The 21,425-nt window shown below is 42.7% G+C and overlaps 1 protein-coding gene and 1 long non-coding RNA gene across 51 annotated transcripts in view; one reads left to right on the top strand and one right to left on the bottom strand.

Moving 5' to 3' along the window:
- Positions 1-2,927: 2,927 nt before the first annotated feature.
- On the bottom strand, positions 2,928-12,021 carry LOC110524998 (uncharacterized). Its single transcript, XR_016495976.1, has 4 exons — positions 11,758-12,021; positions 8,680-8,768; positions 7,062-7,246; positions 2,928-4,531 (listed from the first exon to the last, which is right to left on the bottom strand). It is a non-coding gene; the product is annotated as an uncharacterized LOC110524998 (long non-coding RNA).
- LOC110524948 (CUGBP Elav-like family member 2) overlaps positions 7,852-21,425 on the top strand; it is a 69,549-nt gene continuing 55,975 nt past the window's right edge. For 13 of the 50 annotated variants that reach the window (XM_090234184.1, XM_090234181.1, XM_090234207.1 and 10 more), the window contains exon 1: positions 7,867-8,290. In XM_090234184.1, the coding sequence (XP_090090310.1) occupies positions 8,169-8,290 (122 nt within the window). In that variant the 5' untranslated portion in view covers positions 7,867-8,168. Of the gene's footprint in view, positions 8,291-11,772; positions 12,123-12,382; positions 12,548-21,425 lie in introns of those variants that run through there. The other 37 variants (XM_090234250.1, XM_090234242.1, XM_090234269.1 and 34 more) reach the window with 11 other exon arrangements.

Here is a 21,425-nt window from a genome sequence, read left to right on the forward strand (position 1 = left end):
AATGTTTCTGCTCCCTTGCCAACTCCTTATGCATGTCCAAATACCATAAGGAGTTGGCAAGAGAGCAGAAATGGACTGGCAGCCAAAAGTCTAGTGTATAGTCTAATAGAATGTTCTAGTACTAAAACCTAGTGCAGAATGTTCGAGTAGGCCTAAAGCCTAGTGTAAAATGTTTGAGTAGGCCTAAAGCCTAGTGTAGAATGTTCGAGTAGGCCTAAAGCCTAGTGCAGAATGTTTGAGTAGGCCTAAAGCCTAGTGTAAAATGTTCGAGTAGGCCTAAAGCCTAGTGTAGAATGTTCGAGTAGGCCTAAAGCCTAGTGCAGAATGTTCGAGTAGGCCTAAAGCCTAGTGTAGAATGTTCGAGTAGGCCTAAAGCCTAGTGCAGAATGTTCGAGTAGGCCTAAAGCCTAGTGTAGAATGTTCGAGTAGGCCTAAAGCCTAGTGCAGAATGTTCGAGTAGGCCTAAAGCCTAGTGTAGAATGTTCGAGTAGGCCTAAAGCCTAGTGTAGAATGTTCGAGTAGGCCTAAAGCCTAGTGCAGAATGTTCGAGTAGGCCTAAAGCCTAGTGCAGAATGTTCGAGTAGGCCTAAAGCCTAGTGTAGAATGTTCGAGTAGGCCTAAAGCCTAGTGCAGAATGTTCGAGTAGGCCTAAAGCCTAGTGTAGAATGTTCGAGTAGGCCTAAAGCCTAGTGTAGAATGTTCGAGTAGGCCTAAAGCCTAGTGTAGAATGTTCGAGTAGGCCTAAAGCCTAGTGTAGAATGTTCGAGTAGGCCTAAAGCCTAGTGTAGAATGTTCGAGTAGGCCTAAAGCCTAGTGTAGAATGTTCGAGTAGGCCTAAAGCCTAGTGTAGAATGTTCGAGTAGGCCTAAAGCCTAGTGTAGAATGTTCGAGTATACTCTCCGGTAACATTTTACTTTACTTAAAGCCAACTGGTGTAATGCTTTATCTCTTGTTATAAACCTGTATGAACCTTTATAATTTCTTATTATAATGCTTAAAAAGCCTAAGGTAGGTAGGATGTTATAGTAAAGCTTAGTTCAGAATGTTTAAGTAGTAATGTCTTCCTGGTGTGGTAATACACAAAATGAAATCGAATTGAATTCATCACATGTGCCGAATACAACAGGGAAATGCTTAATGCTTACTTAGAAGCTCTTTCCCAATGATGCAGAGTTAAATAAGAATAAAAAAATAAGAAGGAAGCTATATACAGCAGTACCATACAGTATCAAGTTGCAGGGATACGTGGTAATTGAGGTAGATATGTACATGTAGGCAGGGGAGAAGTGACTAGGCATCAGGATAGATAAGAGTAAAAAGTATAAGAGCAGGGTATATGGTGGGTGTATGTGAACATTTTGCCCATTTCATGGTTTCCTGTCAGGCAATATGCAGCACAGTTATGTACCGTTACACAGCAATTCTTCAGATTTTGCATTTCTCCATATGACCACATGGTGTCATTCTTAATGCAGGAACTAGCAGGTATCTATCTTCACATGCCAAGAAGACATGAGAGAAAAGCTCTTATACAATGTTTTGGATTCTGGTGCATGACGAAGTGGAATTCATTTTGCTCACAGCATGCTCATCAAAAAGCATATACTCCCAAATACTGAATGTAGAAACTGGAAGGAACTCCATTTACTGCCTTTGAACTGTAATCATGACAGTCCACTTGCTTTTGAAGTGTCTGTCTTGTTCCCCCATGACGCAACAAACCACAGGTGCTATGGGATTGATAATAGACTAGTAAATTGATTTCTGATTGGTTTATAATGAGGCCTACATCATGCAGAGGAATATTTTGTTGCTTTTCTGCCTGTAGGTAAAATGCTGAGCGCAAAGTTTGATTGAACAGCAAAAAAACTAACAAAAAAAAACACTTCCAGAGATCACAAAATAATTTGCTCACACCCAGGGATTGGTGTTATTAAAAATAGAATTTAGGTTTCTGTTTTGCAGTCTGTATAGGAAGAAAGCATGTTGCTGTTTGTTTTTGAGCTCCAGACCACTTATCACTCACTCACTTATGTACAGTGTATAAGAGTATCTGTGCAAATAATAAGAATAGTAACAGCATGGGAACTAATCTCCATAGTAACAGGCAATATTTTAATTTTCTGTCACTCCATGAGTTGGGAGGCACTTAGTTTGTAACTTGCATCGTGATGGTATTTAAAGCTACAATCTGTACTCCAGTGGGTATATAATATATCATTAATTTAAATAACCATTGAACAGCGGGAACTATCACAGATTGCACCTTCAAGAAGCTACAATATTAGTTTCTGCTGTCTGTTACATCTTGAAGGTATTTGAAGCCACAATCTGTATTCCAAATGGGCATACATTTAATTCATTATTAAAGGTGTAATCTGCAATAGTTACAGCTGTTCAATGAAATAACCAACTATTGCAGATTAATTTACACCTTTAAGGAGAAAACTCGCTACAGTATATGTTTCTGCTGCCTGTCACAGCTTGGTACATCGCACGCTGGGCGTTTCATCTTGGTCTATTTTAGACCAGTTGAGTCAGATGATGTGGGCTCTTCATCTTGATGAAATTTTCACAGTAAACTGACTATTTTGGCCAGGCCCGGAAGCAGAACTGATGCATTATACTGTCATGCTTGGGCTGTGTTGTGTTGTGTGGGTGGCTGGGTGGGTAGTGAAGGTGAGAGCTAATAATGTAATGCTGCACATAGGCCTTTAGAGAACATTATGAGATAGAGAAAGTGTGTGTGTGACACAGCTGGCCCTCAATGGAGAAGAGACACACGAGGTTGTCTGATGTGAAGAAATCAAGGAGGAAGTGAAAGGGGACTGGCCTTGGAAAAAGAGAAGTAAAAAGTGTCCTATTGCACATGCAAAATAAGCTCATTAATGACCTAAGGTGGTTTGTACAGAAAAATAAAAATGTGCTTTCATGGCTCTCTGCTAGCTTTATCAGGTTATGCAACACAATGCATTCATTCAACATTACACAAATATTTCAATATGTAACAAAGTTTATACAACAGCCTTTGTAAGAAAGTGTGGTAGGCTCATACATACTCATAAAAAGCCATGAAGCATTATATGTACAGAGTTAAGTGCAAGCAAACATTTTGTGCACAAGTTTGGCATTTGAAATTAAACTGGACTTATACAAGCTCTTCCCTGCTAATGTAGTAATAATGTAAATGTCGTGCAAATCCTTTTTTACAAGCAAACTGTATCCTCTCTGGTGTGATATACGAGACAGTAGACAGGTACATGATCTCCTCTCGTGATGAACATGACTGCCTAGTCCTGTTGATAATCTTAGCCAGATTTCTCTTATGGTGCTGGGTGGTTAAGACTTCTTCCACCCCCTCTCTCTCTCTCTCTCCTCTTCAATCTCAGGAGGCTGAAGAAATTTGGCTTGGCTCTTAAAACCCTCACAAATTTCTACAGATGCACAATTGACAGCATCCTACCGCCTGGTACGGCAACTGCACCGCCCGCAACCGCAGGGCTCTCCAGAGGGTGGTGCGGTCTGCCTAATGCATCACCGGGGGCAAACTATCTGCCCTCCAGGACACCTACAGCAGGACACCTATGTCTCAGGAAGGATCATCAAGGACATCAACCACCCGAGCCACAGCCTGTTCACCATGCTATCAACCAGATGGCGAGGTCAGTACAGGTGTATCAAAGCTGGGACCGAGAGACTGAAAAACAGCTTCTATCTTAAGGCCATCAGACTGGTAAATAGCCATCACTAGCCGGCTTCCACCCAGTTACCCAACCCTGCACCTTAGTCTGCTGCCCTCTATAGATAGACTTGGAATCACTGGCCACTTTAATAATGGAACACTAGTCACTTTAATGATGTTTACAAACTACTTTACTCAACTCATATGTATATACTGTATTCTATTCTACTGTATTTTAGTCAATGCCACTCCGACATTGCTTGATTCAATATGCAAATATTTCATATTTCCAAATCAAATTTATATAGCCCTTCTCACATCAGCTGATATATCAAAGTGCTGTACAGAAACCCAGCCTAAAACCCCAAACAGCAAGCAATGCAGGTGTAGAAGCACGGTGGCTAGGAAAAACTCCCTAGAAAGGCCAAAACCTAGGAAGAAACCTAGAGAGGAACCAGGCTCTGAGGGGTGGCCAGTCCTCTTCTGGCTGTGCCGGGTGGAGATTATAACAGAACATGGCCAAGATGTTCAAATGTTCATAAATGACCAGCATGGTCAAATAATAATAATCACAGTAGTTGTCGAGGGTGCAACAAGTCAGCACCTCAGGAGTAAATGTCAGTTGGCTTTTCATAGCCGATCATTGAGAGTATCTCTACCACTCCTGCTGTCTCTAGAGAGTTGAAAACAGCAGGTCTGAGACAGGTAGCACGTCCGGTGAACAGGTCAGGGTTCCATAGCCGCAGGCAGAACAGTTGAAACTGGAGCAGCAGCACAGCCAGGTGGACTGGGGACAGCAAGGAGCCATCAGGCCAGGTAGTCCTGAGGCATGGTCCTAGGACTCAGGGCCTCCGAGAAAGAGAAAGAAAGCGATAGAGATAATTAGAGAGAGCATACTTAAATTCACACAGGATACCGGATAAGACAGGAGAAATGCTCCAGATATAACAGACTAACCCTAGCCCCCCAACACAAACTACTGCAGCATAAATACTGGAGGCTGAGACAGGAAGGGTCAGGAGACACAGTGGCCCCATCCGATGATAGCCCCGGACAGGGCCAAACAGGCAGGATATAATCCCATCCACTTTGCCAAAGCACAGCCCCCACACCACTAGAGGGATATCTTCAACCACCAATTTACCATCCTGAGACAAGGCAGAGTATAGCCCACAAAGATCTCTGCCACGGCACAACCCAAGGGGGGGGCACCAACCCATTTCCATTCTTTTAGATGTGTGTATTGTGAATAATTTTTAGATTCTACTGCACTATTAGATACTACTGCACTGTTAGAGCTAGGAACACAAGCATTTCGCTACACCCGCAATAACATCTGCTAAGTATGTATATGTGACCAATGCAATTTGATTTGAGATTACCCAATGAAAGCTATCAGACACCTCCAACACCCAGAACCAAAGCCTATGGATGGAGGTTTCATTTTCACAAAAGAATGGATGGAGGTTTCAACAAAACAAGACAGACAGACAGCAGTTTCACAATCTGACCGTAGAAAGTTCCTGGTAGTTGTTTTCCGGTTTCATAAAAAAGTATTTCTGCAGTGCTAGTGAACATTGAGTCACCAGACAAACCGACCCTGTCACTTTGGGTCATGGGGAGCACGTGAGTGAGAACGAAAGAGTGAGAGAGAGACTGACAGACAAGAGGTCTCAAACCCTTTCACGTGTCTTTCAGTAGCCTAGCACATGTGGTTGGTTTACAGATGTGCAGTCTTCCCTTTCAGATTCTATTCACCTTCTGGAAAGTGTTACCTTGAAATGGATGTTAGTTCCTGAATAATTTAACTTCAATGTTTCTGTAATAGATACAGCTTCACTTTCAAAATCAATTTTCGTCCATTAGAATCAAGCCTACTGTTGAATGTATCACTTGGATCAGAGGTATTTCAGGAGATACTGTAAGTTCACTTAGTGCAAGAACACAATAACTTTAGTTGCTCTCTGCTTTATATGGTGCAGCTACACATCACAAAGACTAGCTAGGGTTTCAACATCAGCGTTAAAATATTTATGTCAGCGGAAACTAAGTGTGCAAGAAAGAGCAAGGCTGAAACCAGAGGGATTTACGCTCAGATCAGAGGATCCCCTTCACCATGTCAGTCTTATCCCCTATGATACCCGCTCGGCACACATGCAGCACACACACCCACATGTACTGCACAGCATACATGACCCTGTTTCAAATGACTTTCCTACTTAAAGTCAGAGAGAGAGAATGAGAAAGAGAGCAAGAGAGAACGCCTATGGGGGTCGGAGGCCTAGATTTATTTTCTCCTGGGCTCTCAGAGTCCGAGAAGGATATTACAGAGCAAATCTCATCTTAAAGTTGTAAGACTGAAACACTAGGTTGTTTCTTTATGTACCTGGAATAAAAGGAGGAACTATACGCATCAACAGGAAGTCATCTGGCTGCAAGCCATAGTGAAATATTTTCTAGTTTATTTCCTCTGCCTACTGTACTCCTGCCATACTCTTCACTTTGATAGCACTGTGGTGTAGTCCGGATGGACTATGATGAGTTGCCATGCAAATTATGGTACTAAAGCAGTAGTTTTAAACTACATAAAGTTATAAACAGGAAATTATCTGACTGCATGCCATACTTTTAATTTTGGTAACTCTATTGTAGGTGTATAAGCTATGCAAATTAGGGCAGTAATTTGAAACGACATAAGGGTATGCCTCTTCATGTTTTGGTTCCTGTTGTCAGTTGATGGTGGCCAATGGCTCCAGGGTCTGTGACAACACTTTATGTAAAACTGCCCTTCAAGTGTGTGTGTGTGTGTGTGTGTGTGTGTGTGTGTGTCTTATGTGAAGTAGTTGAGAATGCATTTGACTGGCCTAGTTACCAGATCTGTTTGTGCTATAGCCAACGTCTCTACCGTGTGTTGTCATGCCAAACAAGACAATAGACGCACGTTAGAAGAACCGTTGGCTATACTACAAACAGATATAACAACTGACCACACTAGTATTTGACATGGTCAAACAACTAATATGCTACACTGCCATGGGATATGATAATGAGTGTATCCCAAATGGCACCCTATTCCATTTGTAGTGCACTACTTTTGACCAGGGCCTATAGGGCTCTGATCAAAAGTAGTGCACTATATGGGAATAGGGTGCCATTTGGAACGTAACCTGGGGCTATATTTCATATAGCAAAGTATTGCAGAGAGATTTCTGTTCATGTTAGGCTTAACATGCAAACAAAATGCCATCTGAGAGAGGAGACTAGCGTAATCCTTCCTTTATTAAAAGATAGCCATGCTTACCAGAATTTTTTCTTACTGACTAAACATACAGCAAGCTATGCTATCCATCTCTGCACCAGTGTAATAATGAGAACATACTGTACTGTAGTTGGAGAGAGGGTATAGAGGTAGACAGGGTTGGCTCGGTCTCCCCCTCTCACAAAGGTCTCCATCACCCCCTCTCTGTGTCGCTCCCTGTACCTCTCTCCCCTCCCTCTTCTCATCCTCTGGTTTATCATCAGTCAGTCCAGGGAATGTGAAGAATGTGACATATGCGCATCCTCCTGTCCAAAAGAAGATTATTCAGAAAGTGATGGTATGACTGGACTGGATAATTTGGCGTTTTCACGGATTAAATCTCGACCAAAAGATCTGCATGTAACTGCAGAGTTAGTAGATGGAGTTGTTAGAACATTTAAATAATTTCAACATTTGAAGTTTGACACTTCAGAATCCAGTTTTTTACATACAAATTCATGCATCTATTCTAAAAAGGGTGTGGTGCTTTGCTTGTTGGATTGATTCCCCTGCTTGACACAGACTTTGGTTGGACCACACCATGATTCCTGCCACAAGTGCAGTACCTGAGGTTTAGTCTGTATGTACAGTATTTCCTTTGTAACAACAACACCTGGTATCGACCTACATTTGGCCTGTATTTCTCCTGTATCCAAGCATTCAAATACATGCAAAACATTGAAACAGGGATCATTCCACAACCCACTCAATCCCAGGACCTGAGAAAGAAACAGATCCAGAGATCCATTGGCAAACTTTGCAGACGTTTCCCCTTATTTTCCCCATGTATCCCAGTCTGCCCAGTCTGACAGTAGGAATAAATCACCCGTGTCCAATTTCCTGGACTCTTCCTAATATGGGTGTCAATTAGAGGAAGAGTACTACTGTGGCCGCAGCTTTGCAGCCTGCGAACCGGTCTGCCGCGGGCTGCACAATGCATTAGCCCACGATGAGCTGTCAAAAAGGATTATTTCAGCTACGCCAGTCAGCAAAAGGGGTGTGTGCCGCTCGACTGCACTAAATCTGAGGAGAGAAAGAGGGGCGGGAGTGAAAAACAGAGAGAGCGAGAGAGAAATAGAGAGAGAGAGAAAAGCTACCCAGATAGAGGCGAGAGGGAGAAATAGTGAGAAGAAGAGAAGTGTCCATTTAACACACATAAGGTGGATTTTTCTGGAAGAGTCCCGTGCGATGTTGGAACACTCGTCGGAGCTAGCCCTGGTGCAGAGCATATACGTCAACGGCATGCGCTGTCCCCCCTCTGCCTCCGCCGCCGGTGTCCCCGTCAGGAATGAGGACCTAGGATCTCTGAGGTACGTTGTCCTTGGATGTTGGGTTGGCCCCTCATTCAGAATGAATGAGTCAGATCTAGCCTGGCTGGCTTTTGTTGTGGTTGGGGTTGGGGCTTTAGCCAGTGTTTATAATGATTATTTGTCCCTGTGGTGGTGAATAACGGATATTGTTATAGGACCAATTCATTGTTTTCAGTTGAACTATTCATTCTCATGCCATGGTGGGTTAGAGTAGATTTGTGATGTGTATGTTTTTCACTGAAAGGAAAAGAGATACAAGCTATCTTGTGATCTGGGGGAAAATCTCCCCCCTTCCCAAAATCCACCCCCTTCAGTCATCTTCACAAACTCGCATATTGATCCTGTTGATTGAAGTTATCATCAAATCAAATGTGAATAAATACATTTACCTTCTTATATTACATGACTCAAAACCAATGTATTGTGAATACACAATACTGATGTATTGGTCCACAGGGATCGGGAAAGTTGCGTCTCCCTGAAATGAAAAGAAGTTGAAGAAATAAATTAAAATAGGCGTGACCTTCCCTCACAATTAAAATATGAAGAAATGGGTCTCTGTCAGTCAGTGATGCAGGGACAGGGATCTACCACTGTATGAAAGAGAGGCCACTGAAGAGGACAGTGGTGCGAACAAGTCCATCCATCCAGGCCTTGCCCTAACACCTTCAGACAAAACCAATATAAACTGCAAATCTACTGCAGGGCACAGAAACATTTACATCATCCAATAAGACATTTGCATAAACCAGTATTACCAGCACCGAAAACCTAACTCAAACTAATCTGATAAGGTTAGTGTTAACCAACATAGCAGCCAGTCGAGCTATAACAAAAAATCTGCATTTATTTTCAGATTAGAACATTGAGTCATACACAGATCTTCTCCCACTCCTTCTCCATTTTGAGAGCACCAGCTCCATTCAGTTGGTCGCCATTCTGCAAGTGCTTTCAGAGCTGGGAGAAATGATGTCAGCCAGGCAGATAGGCAGGCAGCAAGTTCATGACGATACATATACAAACATAGATGATGTAACCCATTTGGGTTGCTCTGTACAGTTGGCCTATTTTTACTTGACCCGCTTCACCATTGGTTAAGAAGGGGTGCAAGTCAAATGCTAGATGAATTGATTTGTAGGGGGCAGGGATCGTCCAGATAGTCCCACGTTGCAAAAGAATACCACAGAACAGGAAGATGTAAACAAAGAAGGCATGGTACGTGTAGAGATTACCATAGGATTACGATAGTAATAATCTGAGAGGTTAAACATGTGAGGCTAACGTCAAGAGGCGGCAACCAATAACTAACTATACAATCCATTCCAAGAAACATGGTTCCATTGCAACAATAAAATAGTATTTATTTTTTAATATTCCAGCACAATATGTTTTATACTTTCTTCCATAAATAGATGGGTCATTTAGTGTACAATTGGGAACTGTGATGTACTGTAGGCTACCCAACTAATCTCATATGCCAGACTAGATGTAATATTCAGAGACTTACTTGTCTGGTTCCATAAGACGAATAACCACCACAAGAGAAGGGGGCTGTCATTTAAAATGGCCAGACAAGGGGGCTGTCATGTCCCTCTTGCAATGTATCTTCTTAGAGAGATTTTCGGAGATCTAAAATGATTAAACACAATTATAGCCTAGTCTAAAGCTCACACATACTTTGATGTTGTGTGAGATAGTAATATCAGATTAGAGTCCAAATGCGTAACATTCCAACATAATATCTGAACCAAAAGATGCTTTGATAAGATGCTTTTTATAGCAGCCCAGCCCCTAAATCCTAATGGGCGTTCATAATAGACTATGTGCCTGTCTGAATGTAGCCTATATGGTAAAATAGGTCACAGTCATATTGTATGTATGTAACACTTTGAAACGCTAAAATCAACACAATCTGCACTGTAGTCTGCCTTGAAAATTGCTTTGGATACAAGGATTAACCGGGATTTCACAAATAGGATATTTATTATCAGTGAGTCTGCAGAAGGAACCTGCAAGTAGGAATTTTGTTGGACGACGTATACCATGTGTATCCCGTATGACTAATAAAACTTGAAATTTGAAACTTGGTGAGAGACTCCCAATAATATTTTAGGGGGTTATGAATGTGCAGCTGCTGTGAGTGCTAGAATGAACCATTCCAGTCCAGCCATCAGCCCCTCTCTGCTACGGGTTGTATTCATTAGGGCACAACGTAGCGAAATGTTTTGCAACGGAAAGCAAAAAACAAGCATTTCTTATTAAACAATTCAGCTAGTCCTTCCCTCTCTGTTTCAGTCTGTTTTCATCCATTTGGTGCCTGTTCTGCTCTGCTGTGGTACAAACAGTACTTGACAATTGTGATCTGTCCCCCCCTCGATGGGGGTTTGTATAGGGAAACCTCACCCATCAAGTCGAGTTCAACAAAGAAAGACAGCCCCCTCCCCAAGAAAACAACAGCAATACCACAAAAGGGGAACATGACCTGTGACCCGTATAGAAGCATGGGTTATGTCCCAAATGGCAAGCTGGACTCTGGCCAAAAGAAGTGCACTACATAGGGAATAGGGTGCCATTTGGGACACATACAAAACTCAGGATGACTGGGGGGAAAAAAACAGTATTTTAATGATCTTTTCTTCTTGGCCAATATTCACAAAGAGTCTCGGTGTAGTAGCGCTGATATAGGATCCTTTTGTCTTTTAGATACAAATTAATATAATTTGTACAGGGGCGACCTGATCCTAGACCAGCACTCCAACTCTGACAAGCTTTTTGAATACTGGCCCAGACACTAATAGGGTGGGACTCGGATTAACAAAACATTTGGAGTATTTCATTTGAATTATTGGAGAGGAGTATTATAGAAAGGGGATTTCCTATTACTACTTGACTGGTTCAATAATAGCCAAGTGCTTGAGCTAAGGACTCGTGGAATGGGGTTGCCATAGCCTATCATTTTCCTTTCTCTGATAATCTCTTACCTCTCTAGCAAATGGTATTGGCCTATTGGGTCTGTAGTCAAGGTTCAAGAAATGGGGTTGGGTAAGGCTCGCTATATAATTTTCCTTTCTCTGATAATCTCTTACCCCTCACAAAATGTCCATCTCTTTCCCCCCCCTTTTTTTGTTAACCCATTCACCCTCTTCAGGGTACAAAAATAGCTGTTTTTGTTTTGACAGCTTTTTTGTTACATATAAACATCCATCTCGTTCTGTTTTTGTCTGTCTTGGTTCTGTTGTAGTCTGTAGTTGGGATCTCCTTTTCCTTCCATCAACACCTGCCATATTTCACAAGCATATCGTTTAGGTCAGATTGAGCCATGGGTGGTTAAAGTACCAATAGACTTGTGTAAACTGCTGCCTACTTCAAATAGACTGACAATAAATAGTCAAATAAAGTATGGATTATATGGACGTGCAAACAAAAATAACTGGAACCCCAGCCTAGTCAAAAATGTTTTTACATACTTGACAGGGAACAGAGGTAGTCACGCCTCTCTCTCTTGCAGTTGACAGCTCGCATGTAGTTTCTTTTTCAATTTGGCGATTGGAGGAGAAATGAGCTGGGGGATGCAGAAGACGAATGTCAATCGCTTCTGAAGACTTAGTACTCGCATTCTGCTGCTTAGAGTAGAAGGCCCCCCCCTCTCCCTGGCTCCGTTTTGTGGTCGCGCAGCAGTTGAATCTCGAAGCCGTTACTTTCATTGTTGAAAGACGACGGCGTGGTGGCTTATACCGTAGCTCGTTAACATGACTTCGGCATACAGTGGTCTGGATTTTCTTCCGGATAGGACGGTCGAAAGCCGGTTGATGATGAGCTCGGAAGACACAAAGTAAGTAGCAAATTCATGGTTTTTAAGACTCTAATCATAACCGTCATGTATTTGTCAACAATTTTTTTATGAATTTGCAGATAAAATGTAGAACGCCCCGCACATGAAGTCGCGTCCAACGCGCCACACATATCGACACGGTTTTGAGTTAGAAGGCTAAAGGTACTATAAGCTCGACAACGTTATACGGTAGTTCACTGAGATGTTTTTACGGTTTAGCTAAGGAAATGCTAGTCAAGTGACATTTGCTTCCGGAGTTAAAACGTTGCAGACATTATCGGGCTCGTCATTGTAAAGTTTATACAAGCTGGGGTTGCTTGTGTGTTTACTGTGCGAGCGGGAGAAACGTGCACACGAGGCAGCCGCCCTTTGTTTTTTTTTATGCTGCTTGCTTGAGCAGAACAGCAACGGAGTCGTCGGTTCGGGTAGGTCATGACAGAAAATTACTTCCAACTAACAATGTTACTACCCGTTGCCACGCTTTTGATGGCAAGCGTTGCACATCAGTCGCTATGTAATGTAACAGTTGACGTAAAACGTTTTTTTTTTTGCGGGGGGGGGGGGGGGGGGGGGAGTATTTCTTGCGTTTGTACTCTGCGTGTTTTACGACGAGGCAGTTTGCTACGTCTTTGTAGCTAGTTTCCCCGTTAACAAATCGATTTCCCGTAATGGAGGTTCGTGTAGGGTAGCTTGCAGGAACACGTGGTACATTTTTTTTGTTGTTGAGCAATTTTAATGAAAATCGTGTGACCGCCACATAGATTTGTTAGCAAAGGAAGCCAGTCAACACAGACGTTGTTTTCAGAAATGCCCCCTAGGCTAATTCGGCTTACCGTGAGTGGATTTCAACTCACACCCATAGATAGGGTATGAAGCTCAAGGCTCTACGTTGCTAGTCAGTTAATTAACTCCGAAATCCCCCTAGCTATATCTACATATGGGCTTGGCTCTGTAGTTAAGTTCACGAAACATACATAGGCTACAAACGTAAACCTTTTACAACAAATCCTTTGCCCAGATAGTGATTATAAAATGGGCTGATCAATGGATTTGCATTAAAACACGGTGACTGACAAATAATATGCTTTCCTACTAGATAAGGACAGACGGGAAGCATTCTCACCAGTTTCCTTTTTCCATGCAAGACGGAATACATTTTTTTTGTAGTGGCAACGAATACGTTTGTCATAATGCTCATGGGAAATCTTTCGACCCCTGACCTGTCCAACTCGCAGCTGTTGTTGGATGATGGATTTATGCATGTTCATGTGAGAGGAAGAGGTGAAGCGAGAGGTTTTACTCCGCCCCAGGTCTGTCCACGAAAATGTATGTATGAAGGTCAACGAGCTTGTCGAATACGGCCAACAAAAAATGTAATTGCTAACTTGCAACATGAAGCTTCTTTGATCGAATATTAGTTTCTTAATGGTTAAGTTGTTACGAATGGATTTATATACGTGGACGCACGTGGCATTAAAGTCGTTTTAGGGTAAATTGCTTTATTTCATAGTTGTGTCTGTTGTCATAGAGATAGCTAGAGGACTCATCATTGATATACCTGTTTTAGCATAAACATTGCCATTGAGGGATCCACCATTTTAAACTTGTCAACTGTGTGGGGATTCCTGAGTTGGCGCAATCAGTGAATGAAGAAGTTAAGAAAAACCCTTAACTGAAAACAATGTTTTTTTTGTGTCTCCACAAATTTAAAATCACAGTGCAGTTATCACAAAACATATTATTTTCCTTGTTATAGGCTAACTAGCCGTTATGCTATAAAGGCCTGGGGAAAGTTGTGTAATTGTAAATAAAACCAGAGAGGAAGAGGCAAACTTTAGGCTACTTTAGTGAATTTGCGAGGCATGCAAGAACAAGCAAGTGTTTAAACCCTTTACAATGAAGATCTGTGAAGTTATTTGGATTTTTCAAATTATCTTTGAAAGACAGGGTCCTGAAAAGGGGATGTTTCTTTTTTTGCTGAGTTTACATACAAATGTATAGATGAGCAATGACAGAGTGGCATAGGCAAGATGCAATAGATGGTATAAAATCCAGTATATACATATGAGATGAGTATGATATGTAAGTTATTAAAGTAAACATTCTTCAAGTGGCATTATTGAAGTCACTCGTGATCCATTTATTAAAGTGACTAGTGATTTGTGTCTGTATGTTGGCAGCAGCCTCTCTATGTTAGTGGTGGCTGTTTAACAGTCTGATGGCCTTGAGATAGAAGCTGTTTTTCCAGTCTCTCGGTTCCAGATTTGATGCACCTGTTCTGACTTCGCCTTCTGGATGGTAGAGGGGTGAACAGGCAGTGTTTTGGGTGGTTGTTGTCCTTGATGATCTTTTTGGCCTTCCTGTGACATCGGGTGCTGTACGTGTCCTGGAGGGCAGGTAGTTTGCCCCCGGTGACGCGTTGTGCATGCCGCACTGCACCACCCTCTGGAGAGCCTTGCGGTTGTGGGCGGTGCAGTTGCTGTACCAGGCCGTGATACAGCCTGACAGGGTGCTATTAATTGTGCATCTGTGAAAGTTTTAGGTGACAAGCCAAAAAAAAATCAGTCTCTTGAGGTTGAAGAGCCGCTTTTGCGTTTTCTTCACCACACTGTCTGTGTGGGTGGACCATTTCAGACCATTTCAGTCTGTGAAGTGGAGATGTTGTTTCCTACCGTCACCACCTGGGGATGACCCATCCAGGAAGTCCAGGACCTAATTTCACAGGGTGGGGTTGAGACCCAAGGCCTCAAGATTAATGATGAGCTTGGAGGGTACTATGGTGGTGAATTTTGAGCTGTAGTCAATGAACAGCATTCTTCCATACCCCTCTTGTCCAGATGGGATAGGGCACTGTGCAATGCGATGGTGATTACATCGTCTGTGGATCTATTGGGGCGGTAAGCAAATTGAAATGGGTCTAGGGTGTAAGGTCATATGATCCTTGACTAGTCTCTCAAAGCACTTCATGATGACAGAAGTGAGTGCTGCGGGGTGGGGCGATGGTAATTTAGGTCAGTTACCTTTGCCTTCTTGGGTACAGGAATAATGGAACAATACATAAACTAAATACTGCATAGTTTCTTAAGGACTAAAAGAGAGTCAGCCCTCTCTGTTGGTGTCATTTTGCCAGATGCGAGTGTTTTGTGTTCTCGGAAGTACGGAGTTAGGAGTTGATTCCTAGCAGAATCAAATCTTGAAAATCAGAAATGGAAGTTGACACCAGGGGAATCGAGGAATAAATGATTGGAGTCGAGCATTTATATTTTGAGTAGACACCACCACTATGTCATTGTCTTAAACAGTTGGAAAAATGGCATAGAAAGGCAAGCGACAGCAGCAAAGTCCTTTATGGCAATACTTTGAGAAGTTAAATAAGAAGGAAATGCAAACTTTCTAAGGTGGAATTGTTGTACAGTACCATCTGAAAGGGATGGTGATGCTGCAGGCAGCTGCATTGTGAATTCGCATGGAATTTTATATCATTTTCTAATTTTAATGGAAAACATATATATATGTATATATATATATATGTATGTATGTATGTATGTATGTATATATATATATATATATATGTATGTGTGTGTATATATATATGTGTATATATATGTGTGTATAAATAAGTATAAATAAATTGCAGTTTAAATGGGCAATTTGTCACATCTGTACTTTAAAATGGAGATGGCCTAAATGTTGCTGCTCATGCTGTCACAGACGCTATAATGGCACATATACAAAGATGAGTCCTCTACCTATCTCTATGGCCTGTTGTTCACAAGCGTATCTGCCCTCTCATTGGCTAGAATGGCCCCACCAATGGTCCCTCCTCCATCCTGCCTTCCAGGCATTTATATTTCCATTGTTAGAGCGGTCACTTGAATATCTTGTAAATATAATAAACAATATTTTTGTTAATGTGATTCCAGCATTTCAATTCAATTTACTTTATTGACATATCACTCACCACTCATCTTAGTTGAGTTCAACAGCAAGTATCCTGTAGCAGCTTCATCCATTTGATATGCATTTCCCACCATCACATACACATATTGAAAAGCCAACAGTGAACTTATTGGTAATATCAACAAGGGCTAATATCAACAAGGGATGATTGACCGAGGGAAAATGTGATCATGGCTGTCTGGAAATTTAATTGTGATTAGTCTAAAGCAAGGGTGTCAAGCTCATCTTGACCTAGTGGCAGCATTTGGTCTTCAACGAGGTCTGTAGGGCCGCACTGAAAACTGGTTATATTTTCTTGCCGTCGAAATTTGCGAAAGATCATTACAAAAATGATGGATGGGGAACTTTGATACTCCCTGACTGTCTAGCTTTAATTTAGGTGATTTTTTGGCAAGACGGGCACAATCAAGAAACTGTTTCAATGCATGTCCATTATTTTCCATGGACCATATTTGACACTCCTGGTCTAAAGGCTTGGGGTGGTTTGGGACTGGAAGGATTCCTTGCATTCATCATATCTTTTGGCTTTGGACGCGCATGCACACAAAGGTGACAATTTCTACCTAACTAGTGTGTGTGTGTGTTCTGTGATTGATTGAGCCTCTGATAGAAGATAGTGAATATCTGGGCTTAAGTTTGATCCTTTGGCAACGAACACTGAGATGAGGAGTCTCCCAAATGTAACCCTAGTGCACTACTTTTGCCCGGGTACTACTTTTGCTCAGCACTTCTTCTTTTACCCTATGGGCCCTGGCCAAAAGTAGTGCACTATATAGGGAATAGGGTGCTATTTGAAACGCACACATGGTGTTATCTGGGCTACACTGTGATGATGATGTGATCCTTTTGTTGTGGACACTGACAGGGGTCGGGTGGCTGTCTGATCTGGGCAAAGTGTGGCCTCTTTGCACTGACTCTTGGGGCTGAGAGAGGGCCAGCTGTTCGCATAGTGTGTGGGGATCAAATCCATTTTTTTTTTCGTCACATGTGCCGCATACAACAGGTGGTGCTTACTTACGAGACCCTAACCAACAATGCAGTAAAAAAATGTATGAACAAGTAATTAAAGAGCAGCAGTAAAATATCAATAGCGAGACCCGAGACTATATACAGGGGGGTACCGGTACAAAGTGCGGGGGCACCGCTTAGTCAAGGTAATTGAGGTAATATGTAGGTGGAGTTATTAAAGTGACTATGCATAGATGACAACAACAGAGTGTAGCAGCGGTGTAGAAGCCTATTGATCCTAGACTTGGCTCTCTGGTACCCCTTGCCGTGCGGTAGTAGAGAGAACAGTCTATGACTAGGGTGGCTGGAGTCTTTAACCATTTTTAGGACCTTCCTCTGACACCACCTGGTATAGAGGTCCTGGATGACAGGAAGCCTTGCCCCAGTGATATACTGGGCCGTACGTACTACCCTCTGTAGTGCCTTGCGGTCGGAGGCTGAGCAGTTGCCATACCAGGCAGTGAGGCAACCAGTCAGGAGGATGCTCTCGATGGTGCAGCTGTACAACCTTTTGAGGATCTTAGAGCCCATGCCAAATCCTTTCAGTCTCCCGAGGGGGAATAGTTTTTATAATGCTCTCTTCGCGACAGTCTTGTTGTGCTTGGAACTTTAAGCTCTCAAACTTGCTCCACTACAGCCCCGTCGATGAGAAGGGGAATGTGTTCGGTCCTCTTTTTTCTGTAGTCCACAATCATCTCCTGCGTGAGCCATGTAGACCGATGTTGAAGACTGGGAGGGGTTTGTCACCTGTTCTACCACTTCCTGCTGCTGGTGTGTCAATGCGCCATGGAACTATGTTTAATTAAATAAGAATCTGTTCCCCTCCCTTCAGACACTGTCTAGTATGGTGGCCTGGCATTCACAGGGCATACAGCACCGTGGCTCTCTCATCTTTGGCCTTTTTGACTTGTAAGATAGCTGACAATTTCTCCAACACATGCAAAGGATTTAAAATAAGAAGCTTGGGTCTGAACTACATACATGGGCCTAGGTCTACATCTTCACTCTTCTCCTTTCCTCCTACTCTACCAAGTTTGTCCAAGTGTGGTTTGAGGTTGCTACAAAATACTAGGCCCATGTCTACGTCTTTCTTCACACTGTCTCCTTTCTTCCTAGTTCCCCAAGTTTGGTTTGAGTAGAGGTCGCAACAAACTACATAGGCCTAATGTACATATCCACCGCTCTCTCATTTGTCCTCCCCAAGTTGTGTGGTGTGGTTTGAGGCAAACTACATGGGCATTCATCTTCTTCGACCCTATTTCTCGCTGTTTTTTTCCTCTTCCAACGCCGCCTCCAAGTTTTGTTTGTGTGGTTAGAGGTCGCAACAAAGTATTCAGTAATTGTAGTCGACTTTCACGCTCAGCTGGCCTCATGGCGTGTTTATTTAGCAAAGATCAGATGCATTCGCCGGGGTGTTTCTGTAATTGACACAGTGGGATAGCTAGTTATTTACCCATATACAGCACGCCTGGTTGGCTGGTATACTACAGAGCACATGAACAGGATATACAGTGTAATATCAATGTGCATGACTAGGCTATATTTTGAGGGCTGAAAGTTTGAAAAATGTAAACCACCACGACTGAAACTTCGAGTCCACTTCAGCCAACCAAGGTAAATCCCCAAATCACGTTAGGTTGTATGAAGCGTCCCTGTGGCAGTGGCACATGCTATAGGCCTTGCTAATAAAATGTTGAAGATTGCATGCATATGCTCTACAAGTTAAGAAGGGTATACTGTCCAAGTTGAGTGGAATCAGCTTGGTATTGTCGCAATACAATCTTCTTTTTTTTTTTTTTTTTTTTTTTTTTTTTTTTTTTACTTCGTCACGATACTCGATACCAAAGTGAAAAAGAAGGCGTATTAGCCAAAGTCACAGAATGGCACTTGATCCAGACAGATCTTTTGAGTTCAATATCATTACATTAGATTTTTTTGATAAATCAATTATCCAATCAATTTGACTTTGGTAAAAAACAATATATCTAACGACCTTAATACAATGTCATCATTTATTTTGTATGTTAAATCTCTAGTCTATTGATTAACTGTTTATATCCAGATGTAGCCCGGGCCTATTTACAATACAGGTGAATAAATATTCAATTGGATTGTATGCATGCATTAAGTTTGGTTTTCACCTATAGCCCCATGAATTCAGCCAGAAAATGCTAATCTGTTCCCCTTTCATTTGGGATTTATTGTACTGATCAACAATATTTGCATTGAAGAAAAAATCTCTTTTATAAAAGTGTGCGTGGTCTCTCTCTTTAAGACCCATGATGTCATTCACACACTCAGTTCGAGGCTCGAGCAAAGATTATCTAGAATAGGAGTGAACAATCAGTTTCAACATTTCCACATGCCGTGTTGAATTATTCAATTGTGTTAACTTCTGTGCAGCATAAGTGGTGATGCGGCCCAGACTGAGTGCAGTTGTTCCTCAGGACATGCTAGAGCTTGCAAGGAGTAAGTGCAGCAGGCACGGTGCTCTCGCACTATAAGGGGACATCGGCTGCGCTGATACAGATCCTCAATCAGTAGACAACGTGACACACATTTGACAGAAGTACTGAAAGTAATACATTCTAGTACCGAACTGTTTTTCATGTTCTAGTATCCAAAAAGTACCAACGTTTTGGTATACCGTGCAACACTAAATCAGCGGCCAGTCCAGGGTTGTGTTAAGGATTGGGGCACGCAACGGAAAATTAAATCCTGCTACTAGTGAGTTCCGGCCGCCCAACTACCTGCATGCTCAATCCCATCCCCTCCTCTCTTCTCCATACAATCTCTGGAAACATTCTCACTTCCCTCATCAACTCATCCTTGATCACTGGCTGCGTCCCCTCTGACTCCAGAGTCGCTCCCCTCCTCAAGAAACCAACACTCCACCCCTCTGATGTCAAACTACATAACCTTCTTTCTTTTCTTTCAAAAGCACTTGAGTTTGCTGTCTGACCAACTCTCTCGCTATCTCTCTCAGAACGATCTTCTTGACCGTACCTAGTCAGGCTTCAAGACTTGTCACTCAACTGAGACTGATTTCCTCTGTGGCACTGCACTGCCAAAGCGGACTCTGTCCTTTGCTCTCATCCATCAGATCGTCCTCTCAGGGCTGGGTGTCTCAGGCTCTGAACAATCTTGGATTGCATCCTACCTGGCAGGTGACGTGGAGCGGATCTGTGTCTGCACTACGTACTCACTACTGTTGTCCCTCGGGGCTCGGTTCTAGGCCCTCTTCTCTCTATACACCGTCACTCGACTCATCATATCCTCACATGGTCTCTCCTATCATTGATATGCGGATGACACTCAACTACTTTTCTCCTTCTCACCTTCTAAGACCCAGATGGCGACATGCATCTCTGCGTGCCTGACAGATATGTTGACCCACCACCTCAAGCTCCACATCAACAAGACGGAGCTTATCTTCCTTTCTGGGAAGGCATGATTGCTCCAAGACCTCTCCATCCATCACAGTTGACAACTCCACGGTGTCCCCCTCCCAGAGAGCAAAGATACTTGGCATAACTCCGGACAACAGCCTGTCATTCTCTGCAAACATCAAAGTAGTGACTCGCTTGTGTAGGTTCATGCTCTACAACATCTGTAGAGTACGACCCTACCTCACTCAGGAAGCGGCGTAGTTCCTAATCCGGGCACTTGTCATCTCCCACCTGGACTACTGCAACACGCTGTTGGCTGGGCTCCCCGCTTGTGCCATCAAACCCCTTTAACTTATCCAGAACACTGCAGCCCACCTGGTGTTCAACCTTCCCAAGTTCTCCCATGTCACCCTGCGACTCCACTGGCTTCCAGTTGAAGCTCGCATTCACTACAAGACTCGCCTATGGAGAAGCAAGAGGAACTGCCCCTCCCTACGTTCAGGCTGCGATCAAACCGTACATCCCAACGTGAGAACATAGTTCTGCCACCTCTGGTCACCCCTACAGGAGGGCAGCTCCTGCTCAGTCCAGTTAAAGCCCTTCTCTGTCCTGGCACCCCAATGGCTGAATCAGCTTCCCGCTGAAGTTGGACAGCAGAGTGAGTCCCTGCCCATCTTCTGAAAACATCTGAAACTCTACCTCTTCAAAGAGTACCCCCCCCTGTAAAAAAAGAAAATGTTTTTAAAAGTAATTTGTGTGCTCGCACTTGACACTATCCCCCTTTTACTAGCACTGACTTTCCCGATAGCTACTTTATTGAGGTAAAATGTACTTACTATGACTGAGATGTGGTTGTCCTACCTAGCTATTTTAAGATTAATGCACTACGTCGTTCTGGAGTGACTAAATTACTAAAATGTAAAACATTTTGCAATGGAAAGTTACA

Source organism: Oncorhynchus mykiss, chromosome 1, assembly GCF_057628025.1.
Source record: "Oncorhynchus mykiss isolate SJ-2025 chromosome 1, ASM5762802v1, whole genome shotgun sequence".
Classification (NCBI taxonomy): Eukaryota; Metazoa; Chordata; class Actinopteri; order Salmoniformes; family Salmonidae; genus Oncorhynchus; species Oncorhynchus mykiss.